Consider the following 12510-nt stretch of genomic DNA (forward strand, 5'->3'; position numbering starts at 1 on the left):
TCATCCAGTTTGTTTACCTGCAAACAAGTGCGTAGCTACATTATTTTTATTGGGGGGAAAGAGGAAGGTGTTATAGAATTTGATGTTATTCAAGCGGTAGCAAAGAAAACTATTTAACGAACACGCTACTTGGTGAATCTTAAAACATTATGCTATACATTATAAACAATAAACACACATTAAACAATCATAAATATAAGGGATGGTGTTCGGGTTTTACTAAAACTGTCAGCAATGAGCTGATGCAGACGAAAGTATTATACTGTTAGTAAGCTCCAAATTACCAACAAATTACCATTATTTGTGTTTAGTACAACAAATAATGGTAATTTGTTGTACTAAACTTATATTATATGTGATTTATTGAAATATTATTTATGTTTTTTTCATCGAATTGATTTGTTTGTGGGTTCGCCGATTTATATTAATATAGCATTGATTTCAGCGGTCCAAAGCCGAAAAAACAAAACAAACAATAGCACTATCTAAGTAAATATTCAGGATAAGTCAAAGTATTACTACATATTGTGACATATTTCCCACATTTGAATATCGATTTTATTTTAAATTTGAAAGTATTCGAAAATTAGAAGATAAAATTATTAATTTAACCATTGGATATTGCTTGACAAAGAATATCCAGAAAATCTTAACAATGCTTAGCATCATTGCGGCAGAAACCTTAAATTAATTAAAAATTACCCGGGATGCCAATTCGAAGGAAAAAAATTGACTCCTAGAGTTTCAAAATTACCTTCCCCTTTGTATCTTAGTTAAAAAAATGAATTCTATGAGAATTACACAAAAGTTTTTCTTCTGTAAATCAGGGTATGGGGTGGATATATCTCCGGAGGGGGTTAAACTGAATATCGTTTTTATGCCTAAAATTCCCTTCACAAGCAAAGCACGGTCTCCTAATGTCTAAAACGGATAATAATAGAAAAAAAGACTGGATCGTTACCGCTTATACGTGCTCATAAAATTCCTCAGTTTTGAAAAAAATATATTTTGTTTAAATGCACTTTATTCTATTCTCAGCAGACATTTATACAGCATGCTGATGCAGAGATAGCCAAGTTGCCAAGATAGAAAGTTGCCAAGTTGCCAGAGATAGCCAAATGTCCACCAAGTAGCACTGACGTTACGTGAAATGCCACTAATTTCAGTCATAATTCTTAGCATATTTATGTCAGTTCCTTTTTGGCTCTCGTTAAAGACACATTTAAAAAAGCGAAAATAGTTAGGAGTCAGCATGGTATTGTACATAGAGGTAGTTCAACATTTATGCGTTAGTATGTGATTCCAAACGCAAGGAATAGGACGTTATCAGCGCTTATCAATCATTTCAATGACAAATAAGAGAATCAGAGTTTCAATTAAATATTAGAAATAAAAGTTAAAACAATTAACGGATTCCTTGAGAGGGTCGCCCTCTACCAAATTCTAAAACCAAACTACAACTTATTTGGCCTATGTAGTTATAGTGCGAATATTACTATAAAAAGCCTAAGTCTTGTTTTCTTTTTCAGTAATTTCTTTTTTCACTCAGGAAATTCTATTCACTGTATATCTACCTTCTTATTCTTCAATGATTCCATTTCTGTCCTATTTGGAGAAGTAGATGGTGTGTTCATTTCCACTTTTGCTTGTTTTAAAACAAGAGAATCTAATCTTAAACTGATAGGTTTTAGAAAGTGATCAGGGGAAAAAGTTGACCTGAGTAAGTTTGGCGAAACAGGAACCATTTTTCAATTTTGCCATTAACTAGGCTCACATTTTTACTTGATGATAAGGTTTCAAAGGTAGTATACTTGGAAAAATATAAATGTGGAACATATCATAATTGTAAGGACCGCTGCAATCATATCATATCATAAATTGTAACGGACCATTTCAGAAAGTGTAACGGATATCATACAGTGTAACGGACCGCTGTTTTTCTCGTTTTCCTTATGTTAAAATTGAGCATGGATTAAAAAAAAAAATTATCTGCTCAAAATAAAGAGCAAATTTGAAACTGAAAACGAGTAACAGTCTTAAATCTACCTAATAAATTATAGTTTTGTTTCCAAATTGTTGGGGGTAACCCCCCCCCTCTCTTAACTACGCCACTGCCAGCAAATAAATAAAATAGGATTTTTGTACTGCTGAGTCTTTATAATCTTAGACCTTTTACGGCACAATTTCAAAAATATTTTTAAAACTAAAACCACACAGTACACAGGTATCAAATGTCATCACGCTATGGCATTATTCAAATTAACTTGTTTTTACCTTGATTATTTTTACAAAGTCATTCGCTGTTTTCCTTTTCATTCTCAAGCCAATGTTATCTTTATATTTTGCATTGTTACAACCATACCAATTATTTTCTTCTTTTATTTTCAACATATTGCATTCTTTCTAATATCCTAGACGCTCGCTTCGTTTTATTTCTTTTCCTGTTCTTCACACGCGTGATACCCTTGAAAAAAATCTAATGTCGCTCATGATTCTCTTGGTTTACATGTTCTCTGACGGAGCTGCATCGCAGTCCGGCTTTGCCTAATGGTTGAGATAGGAGATGATCGTACTGTCTAGATATATGTACTGTGCTTTGGGTTTTCGCATCCAACTAGCGAAATCTTGGTTCTGAGGTCTCTGTTTTAACCACAATATTTCCTCTGCTTTTGACTTTATGTGTCGTTGTTTGAAAAGCTTCCTTTATTATATGCTTCGATTATAAATGTTTGGTTTTAAAGAACTAAGGGGCTATTGACTTGTTTGAAGTCAGGGGCTTTTGACTATTTGATATAGTTGTTCATTACATTGAAGAATAACTTTCATCAAAAGGTAAATATAGATGAAAATTTATATAAATAAATGTAAAGTAAATAAATAAATTAAAAATAAATACGATTAAATATACGTACGATTGAATATGTATGTGAATATTTATATTTAGGTGATATTAATTTGTTACAAAGAAAATGCATCTAATCTGTTTAAAATAAAACTTTTACTGTAGTAATGTTCATTATTTAAATTTGTAAAATATTTCAAAGGAGCTCCTGTAGCCTTTTTTACCTTTATTGGGCCTGTTTTACTTGTACTTAACTTTTCATATTACTCTTTTAGCCTCTTTAGCCCTCTGAGATTTTAGATGAATCTTGTGTACAACTTTAGGCCCCTATGACAAGCGCAAGCTTCTAAGGTTTTTCGGATGTTGCTTTTGTGAAGTCGTCTCTATTTTGTAATTAAATGAAGACTTGATATATTCTGTCTATTTAACTCGTCTTCATATAGAAATAATAATTACCTGATTAATCAATGATATAATATTCTATTAATATTAAAAATTTTATCATTCTATTTTATTGTCATCGTACTGTCATCTCTAATTTTCCAACTGCGATAATTTGTAATTTAATCTACCTTTTGGAAAGGCCAGAATTACCGATCTTTCATTTTTCTTTGGAGGGAGGGTTTACTTGCCCCTTTCTCAATATAATTATAGTGTTTTAATTATGTTTTATTATAATAATTTGGCTGTTATTAGATTTTGCATCTGTAGTTATAACTCTTCCCAAAGTAAGAAGTATTGTTTTCAACCACAATTAACTATGAAAACAATACGAGTTATTTCATATTGTTTGTTTCATTTTTTAGCGCATTTTTCTTGCTATAATATGTTTAAAGTATTATTCACATCGTTTTTTATCATTTAAAATTCAAATTCCAAGAGCTTGAGATTTAAGCCTCTCCCAACCTGGTCGTTTTTTTTCATATTGCTCGTATTAAATCTCTTAATTAGGCTTGAAGGTCAATAATAAAAAAAATAATAATTTTTTTTAAGCTCCACACTAGTTCAAGCTTCTATCCATTTCATACCTTTTATACTTGGTTTTTATCTTAAAAAAAAAATCCTTATGGAAAACAAAATTGTGACAAGAACTTTTAACTCTCATGCGTTTTTCCTGTTGTTCACTTAGAGTTGTATCACATATTTGTGTCTTTTGCAGTTTTAACGTATAATGACGAGCAGTTCCATCTGTTGGAGAAGATAAAAATGCAAGAAACTGCCAAGTCTCTAGTAACTCTACTTTCTATTGAATGCTTTCCCACACTAGCTAGTCTGGCAGAGGCTCTTGCTGACTGGTATAAGTATGTTTCCTTCTTCCTCCTTCCTATTTTTCCTTGTTATTTTTATCGGAGTGTGTATGGGGAGGGAGGCTCATCTATCCCTGGATAGATGTAGGATTTCACTAGAGGGGACAGTTGAAGGACACTGATTGCAGAGAAGACCTTGTAAGAGGTGACTCACAACTTAGAACAATGGAATATAGAAGGTGTTTGATAAAAAGAAAGTGGTTTACAAAGAGCAGTACAATTGTCCCCTTTGTAAAGATGAGGATAAAGACCTGGACCCTTTTCTTTCAAAGTGCCTGGTGCTCTTTGTTTTAAGGGGAAAATATTTACATGGGATTGATTTGCTGCTTTCCCACACTGGCTAGTCTGGCTGAATCTCTTGCTGACTGGTAAAAGTATGTTTCCTTCTTCCTCCTTCTTATTTTTATTTTAATCTTCGATCTAAAAACGGGGCTGCAGAGGCAACCAAGATTCAAAGGGTTTGAGAGCTCCAATTTGTGAGACCAAATACCCATAGCTGGCACTTTCTTAAGCAAATATGAATTCCACAATTTTGTAAATTTGGGAGTTCCTTGGGATGCTGCCTACTATGATTGGAGCCTAACCCACACAGTTTCAATTTGAAAATTAGTCTCTTGAAAAGCATAACTGCCGAGGAAATACCAAAAATCAGCTAGAAAGATAAATCAATTGATTAATTTTGCAGCTTTGGGAGATAGCACATCTCCTTTGGGAGATGACATAGCACATGCTATGTCAAACTGCTTCTGAAGCGACTGAGAAGGACAGCTTCTGAATTAGCAACCATTTTAAGAAGCTACTAAAAGACTGAAAATCCTGAACAGATTTCGTGTTTGTAACTCTTGCAAGCTAGACCTCATAGAAACCAAGGAACTGTTCTTAAGATTTTTTAAATTTATTCAAATTTTATCCAAAATTGAAATTGCAAATTTAAACTTAGGACCGTGCTAATAAACGTAAAATTATTGATTTACATATTTTAAAAGCAATTAACCAGAGATTTAAGGGACCGGTACCCTCAAATTGTATCTTGGTTAGGCCTGGATACGATTCACAAAACAATAAGAAATTAAATAAAAACGGAACTTTTAAACTGAAAGCAAGCAACAGATTTGAAACCTATTTGAACAGATTATTCTCTATATGAATGGGGTTGTCTTCTCCTTGGTCCCTTAAAAACATTCCCCTTGAAAAACATGTTGAAATAATTCGTCCAGCAGTGCAAAAAGTGGAAAATACAAGTGGCACTGTGAAAGAAATTCCAACGAAACAAATATTGCAAGAAAAACAAACTGAAATTGTTCGTTCAGCAATGCAGAAAATAGAAAATCCTAAGGGAATCTGATGTGCATATTAAACTCTGTATTTCGATATCCAGGATTTGCTACCTACATTCTACTTCTTTGACTACCGTACATCTATTTTGCAAGTCCCTAAAGTATCTTGCCTTCATTAAAACACTCAGAAAAAAAAATTTGTGTCCACTTTGCCATTGTTTGTTTGCTCTCGGGAGCAAACAAAATAAGACGTACCTATGGATGCTATGGTAATTTCAGCCTTAGAGGTTGGCCCCAACTTTATGCAATTGATCAATTCTTCATGAATACGTTTTAGTACAAAGCTGGTCATGTTACTTCCTTTTGAGACCAGTCATGCAAGCATTTTGAATCTGTGTGAATGAATGGCTCAAAGTAGGACCGTGGCCACTCCAGATTAATACTGCTAGTCTAGCTGAGGTGACGGCTGACTGTTATAAACTTTTTAGTTTTGTTCTTTTCTTCTGATTTGAATGCTATTAGGCGTTTCATGAGACCGTGGATACCCCTGCAGCACACATAATTTCAGATATAATCTTGGGAAAGCAATTAGAACAGTTATAACAAAATCAAACATACATCCAGGGGAACATCATAGTAGCTTTATGGCAATGACGCTTTTATAAACTTTTACGCTAGCCTAGTGTGAAGAGATTAATTTAAGTGTGAAAAGTTAAAGTAACGTAACTTAGAAACTCAGCATAGAAAATTATGTGCATAATGTGAAAGCCGCTTAATGCAATCATTATATAGGCCTATAATATATATAAATATATATATATATATATATACATAAATATATAAATATATATATATATATATATATACATAAATATATAAATATATATATATATATATATATATATATATATATATATATATATATATATATATATATATATATATATATATATATATATATATTATGTATATATATATTATGTACTATTTATAATTATATGTATTTTATTTAATAGAATGGCACAAGCGTCCGTTTTGCAGTTTGAAATCCTTGAGAAAGATGCTCAGAGTCTGGAAGAGGATATAATGAAAGCATTACAGCATTTAGACCGAGTTCAGATCTCCTATAGGGCCAGAATTCAAGAGGTGTCTTCCACAATTCGTGGTGGCGATGGCGTCGTAACAGAAAAAGAAGATGAATATACCTCTGAGAAGAAAAGAGAAAGACCAAGGACTGTTAATAAGAGGTAAGTTAACATATTTTAACAAGAGGTAAGTTTTAACATATATATATATGTATATATATTAGCTTAATAAGAACGTAAATTGACATAAGAGTATAGTTAAATGAGATTGGTAACCTTAGGTCTCACAGATTTTTGTAGATTTAACATTGGAATGCATAAACAGTGTCATTTTGTCCTGAGACAAGTATATTCAAAATCAGACACAACGAAAGATGTAAAAATTATGAGAAAATACTGTATAATCTTGGGGTGTCGGAAGCCATAAAAACAGTCGTTGTTTAATTTTCACCCTCTCAAAGAAAATTCGTGACTGAAAGGGTTAAATGAATACTAAAAATTAAAGTTTAAAAATCTTAAAAAATGAATCTCGTATTCCCCCCCCCCCCCGTGCAAGCAAGGGCTACGAGAAGAGCTGCTGATTTATAACGCTAATTTTAGTGAAAGTTTCGCAAAACCCAATTTTCTTTTGGGGAAATTCGAGAAAACCCCGACATACTCCGGTATAGTGAAAGCACTGACAAAGATATAGATAGCCAAGAGTGACGATAGTTACGTTTCTTAAACGTGGGAGCTTCGGAAGACGGAGGAGGAGCGCATGGGCGATGAGAAGAGCTGTTGATTTATATCTCAAATGCTATGAAAAACATGCAGTGTTCGAACTCGCCTATAATTTCCAATAAATTCCTATATTTTAATGCACTCCTATAAAATGCCTATATTTTGGCTAAAATCCTATTATTCCTATATTTTCGGCTGAAGAGCACTAAGAACATTGCTCATGATTTGTAATTTTCTGTCTTTTGGTGTAGATTGATAATTAATTACAACTGTTGAGCTGTTTGAACTTAACTAATGCTTTGTGTTGGGCTTAGTAAGCTGCTTCTGCCTGGGCTATGCTGTTGTGTTGACTTAGTAGCCTATGTTTTGTTTTTTGTCATGTTGGGCCTGTCCGAAATGAGCGAAGATCAGTATATAGGCTAGCAGTCTCTGCTTAATGAGACTGGAGTTCTTGCGACTTATGTGTTTCCTGGCTGAACGCTGGCTGGCTGGTGTGAATACGGCCTAGTAATTCAAATGGGCTATTCTAAGATAGTTGCTAATCGAGGGAAGTATAATAGACGTGCACTGGGTAGGCTATATGCTACATTCTTGATCAATCTGTCCTTTATCTATCTGGTCTTTATCCCCTTCTAAAGAAAAATGATGTTAATCAGATTCGGATTTTTTATTTCAGATATTGTAAATTTTTACTTTATCTCCCCTCTTGGTATAGCAATGGTAAGATAATTCGTAAGTTTGATGTCCCTGATAGAAGTGCAAAGTTGGCCCTCCTGCATGGAAGGTTGTCGGAATCAGCTTTTTATCGTTTATCGCCTCATCATCCTTTGGTCCGTTTGTTCGGTTAATCTCATTGTAGCATAGTGTTTTTATGGCACTTGGTATTAACCAAGTGACATATAGCAATCGCATATTATGTCTGTCTGTCGGTCCAGGTTTTGCTACTTTAGGCACTTCCAGGTAAGCTAGGACGATAAAATTTGGCAGGCGTATCAGGAACTGGACCAGATTAAATTAGAAATAGTCGTTTTCCCGATTTGACCATCTGGGGGGGGGGAGTGGGGGGTTTGGCGTTAATTCAGAAAAAATAGAAAAATGAAGTATTTTTAAATCACGAACGGTTGATCAGATCTTAATGAAATTTGATGTTTGGAAGGATATCGTGTCTCAGAGCTGTTATTTTAAATCCTGACCGGATCTGGTGACATTGGGGGAGTTTGGAGGGGGAAATCTAAAATCTTGGAAAACACTTAGAGTGGAGGGATTGGGCTGAAACTTGGTGGGAAAAATAAGCACAAGTCCTAGATACATGATTGACCTAACCATAACGGATCCGCTCTCTTTGGGGTAGTTGGGAGGGGGGGGTGATTCTGAAAAATTAGAAAAAATGAGATACTTTTAACTTATGAACGGGTGATCGGATCTCAATGAAATTTGATATTTAGAAGGATATTGTGTCTCAAAGCTCTTATTTTAAATCCCGACCGGATCTGGGGACATTGGGGGGGAGTTTGGGGTGACCTAAAATCATGGAAAACGCTTAGATTGGAGGGATTGGGCTGAAACTTGGTGGGAAAAATAAGTACAAGTCCTAGATACATGATTGACATAACCAGAACGGATCCGCTCTCTTTGGGGTAGTTTGGGGGGGGGTGATTCTGAAAAATTAGAAAAAATGAGGTATTTTTAACTTACGAACGGGTGATCGGATCTCAATAAAATTTGATATGTAGAAGGATATCGTGTCTAAAAGCTCTTCTTTTAAATCCCGACCGAATCTGGTGACATTGGGGGGACCTAAAATCATGGAAAACGCTTAGATTGGAGGGATCGGGATGAAACTTGGTAATTTATGTGACCAGGCATCCCACGCCATCTACCATAGATCTGATCCCGAGGACTTCCGAATCCTATATTTGGCCTATATTTGGGCCCAGGAAATCCTATAAAAATAGGACAGAGCCTATAATTTGAAACGAACCGACCTTCCGAACCCTGAGTATGGCATCTATTCAGGTTAACGAATTTAGTTACATTATAGATCTTGTTGCAAAACTTAAGTCTTAAAAATTTAAATATGAAAAAAAAACCATAAATACACTAAAAGTGAAAGAATAGATATACAAAGCGAAGAATATATATAGACAGAAGGAGAAAAGGAAGACTGTTTTCCTAAATTAGTGATTACTATAGACCAGCACTTGAATGAGGCCTTAACCCTACTCATCCATACAATCACATAGGTCAAACAGCATAGCCATACACAATCAACCATAAAGAATAATCCATGGACAGGCAGTCATGTCGTCAATAAGTATAAGTCGTCATTTACCGAACAATAGAAAAAATAATAAAGACAAATAATTCAGAGACAGATAATATATATTTATATATATATATATATATATATATATATATATATATATATATATATATATATATATATATATATATATATATATATATATATATATATATACATATATATATATATATATATCATCTTCAGCGATGAGGAATCGGCAACTTTTGCTAGTTGTAATGAGGGGTTTGCAACTTTTGTGAGTTGGTGTGCCTAGTATTTATTTTAATATCCTTACAGATTAACAACTTCAGCGTTTAATCGAAGCGAGGAAACAAAACCAAAGTGTTGCTCTCGCAACACTTTACTTGGCAAAGCCGAACAAAGTTTACCGCAACACCTCACGTTGCCCGTGCAACGTAGATCTAGATTTTGTTGAAATCATGCGCGTATTAATTTTATAACAAGCAACAGATAGCATGCGTTTTTGCGAGTTTTTGCGATTTTTCTTCCAAGCTTCCAGCAAAGACATTATAAGCTGTTTGAGGCAGGCTAAATTGGTTGTTCAGCAAAAATCAGCACTCAACAGAAGAAGATGAATAAACTTCAGTGACATATCAGTTCATAATAGACTGCTGAGAGCGTGAGTTTTCGCGAGCTCCTAACGCGTTTTTCTTCCATGTCACCATCAAAAGATTTCCTAAGCTGTTGAAGCTGTTCAAATTGGTTGTTCAGTAAATTTTTTTCTTCTGTGCTACCAGCACAGGTTTTTTAATGTTTCTGGATAAGACAAATATTTAGGTCTGATTAATTAAATTGACTTATTATTATCATTATTTTTCACCATTCTTGTTAGATGCGTGTTTTTAACCCACTTATGTATAGCAGCACTTTTCTATATTATTTGGTATCCCAATTGGGAGATGATATCCTAAAGAATCCCAAAATTTGGTCCTGAGTTTCGGATGATGTTCAAAGTTTTTTAGATTACTCTCACTTTCAAAATTAATATTATAAATATAGTATTATTAAGAAAAAAATCATGCAAAGAATAATATAGAATTGAGAAAAGAAATATAAAAATGGTATTATGAGACATAATATTGTAAAAAATAACATTATCTAAAGAATAATATAATATCAAGAGAAGAAATACGTGTAACTGTTTTTTTTTTCAGCCTGAAGGAGTTGAATACAGCACAGGAAGAAGTTCTCTCTTTGCTCAAAAATAATACTCAAATTCTTTTTGATTTTCAACAATTGGCTCAAACGCTAACAAGTGCGAATAATACCTCCAAATAGTTTCATTATAATGTTTAATTTTTTTCTAAGTGAGCGTATTTACTGACTATTGCATTTGCGATTTCTTTTAATTTTGTATTTTAGGACCTTTACCAAGGAGAGATCCGATCCCTCCCCCAAAATTTAACGAGATGATTTTAATAATTTCCAAGGATTTAATTCAGCATGACATTACTTAATACGTCATACTTATACGTCATACTTTTACGTCATACTTAATATGACGCACTAATCTTACACCTTTTGTCAGCAGTCTGTAAAAATATTCCTTCCATTCCCTTCTCAGACAATTGTTGTTTATGTCTATAGTCAGAAATAATTTATCATGTCACTAATTAAGACAAAACGAGAAGACTTAGGATAATGAAGAAATACAAGGTAAATTACAGCCAGTAAAAAAAAAGATAAAAGTGCAACTTCTTCGGCCAAGACCTCTGCTCAACCACCATGACCGTAGCCAGGATTTTTTGAGGGGGTATTTTTCATCAGGGGGAGGGGAAGGGGGAACAATAAACTTTAAAAATGTTTCAAAAATATGTTTATATGCATTTTTGTTGCGTTTTTGCGAGTCAGACAGTTTTTTTGGGGTGGGGCCTACAACCCGTATCCCTTCCTCCTGGATACGGCCATTTCAGACATCCTCGGTGCAGGAAGGAAAGCAAAAATAAAAACATACATAGAAGTATATGGTACAATATAACTGAAAAATATTTAAAAAGCAGAAGAAAATTAACCTAAACATATCTAAATAAACCCAGAGAAAAGATAAACGTAGCCTAACAAAAAAAAAAAAAAAAAAAAAACTAAAACAGAATAAAGCAACGTTGAAAAGTCGGTGCAAAGCTTAACAGAAATTTTCTATATTCCTCTTTTTTCAATAGCTATGATTTACCGTGTTTTTTTTTTTTTTTTGTTCAACGTTGTCTTGTTTTATCTAAGCTTTGTGTATAACTTCCTTGATTTTGTCACTCTCAAGCTAAACGAGCTAAATTACAAATTATAAGGATTGCCCAGCATATCTCTAGAAGTGTTTTTACATTTTCCCGTTTCACGACCTGAGAGCGAAATGAAGTGGATAAGGAGCACAGACAAACAATATGTATTAACCAAGTCCAACTGAATAATTTAATGATACCTATCAATTTGGGGCTTAATTGATATCTGGGGCAATTTGGCTTAATTTGGGGCAATAAGATCATCATGTACAGCCTAAAGGCACATGGATACCCAGCATCTAAAATTTCTTATGACGTCTAATAATAAATTTGGGGGTAACCAATGATTTTTGACTAAAAAACTCACCAAAGATTTTTTGACTAATAGATTTTGAATTAAAATCAAATTGGCAGCAAGCCATTTGCCAATTGAAGACAAAGCCAAAAAAGAAAGTCTGAGTGAGAGGCAAAGCTGCCATAAGCTATATAAATATTGATGTCATTATATAAATAATGATGTCATCTATAAAAATGATGTCATTTCACTTGTTGTTAGATATTGTCTGTCATACATCCATCCTAGCGCAGACTTAGCCAGACCTAGCGCAGGTAGATAGCCATGGAACTAGGGGATGATTTCTATCTAAAATCTCCCATATCAAAACCAAAACACTTAAAACATATTTAATAGCTGGTTTTGGTCTTGACCAAAAAAAAAACAAAAAACTGATATCTGACGC

General features: G+C 33.7%; 1 protein-coding gene across 4 annotated transcripts in view; it reads left to right on the forward strand.

Annotated features, from left to right (window-relative positions):
- LOC136039555 (serine/threonine-protein kinase TBK1-like) overlaps window positions 1–10889 on the forward strand; it is a 70997-nt gene extending 60108 nt beyond the window's left edge. For 3 of the 4 annotated variants that reach the window (XM_065723392.1, XM_065723393.1, XM_065723394.1), the window contains exons 12-14: window positions 4002–4143; window positions 6443–6673; window positions 9834–10121. In XM_065723392.1, coding sequence (XP_065579464.1) covers window positions 4002–4143; window positions 6443–6673; window positions 9834–9972 — 512 coding nt within the window. In that variant the 3' untranslated portion in view covers window positions 9973–10121. Of the gene's footprint in view, window positions 1–4001; window positions 4144–6442; window positions 6674–9833; window positions 10122–10711 lie in introns of those variants that run through there. The other variant, XM_065723395.1, reaches the window with a different exon arrangement.
- Window positions 10890–12510: the final 1621 nt, after the last annotated feature.

The sequence above is a fragment of the Artemia franciscana genome, chromosome 19 (assembly GCF_032884065.1).
Source record: "Artemia franciscana chromosome 19, ASM3288406v1, whole genome shotgun sequence".
In the NCBI taxonomy this organism is placed as follows: Eukaryota; Metazoa; Arthropoda; class Branchiopoda; order Anostraca; family Artemiidae; genus Artemia; species Artemia franciscana.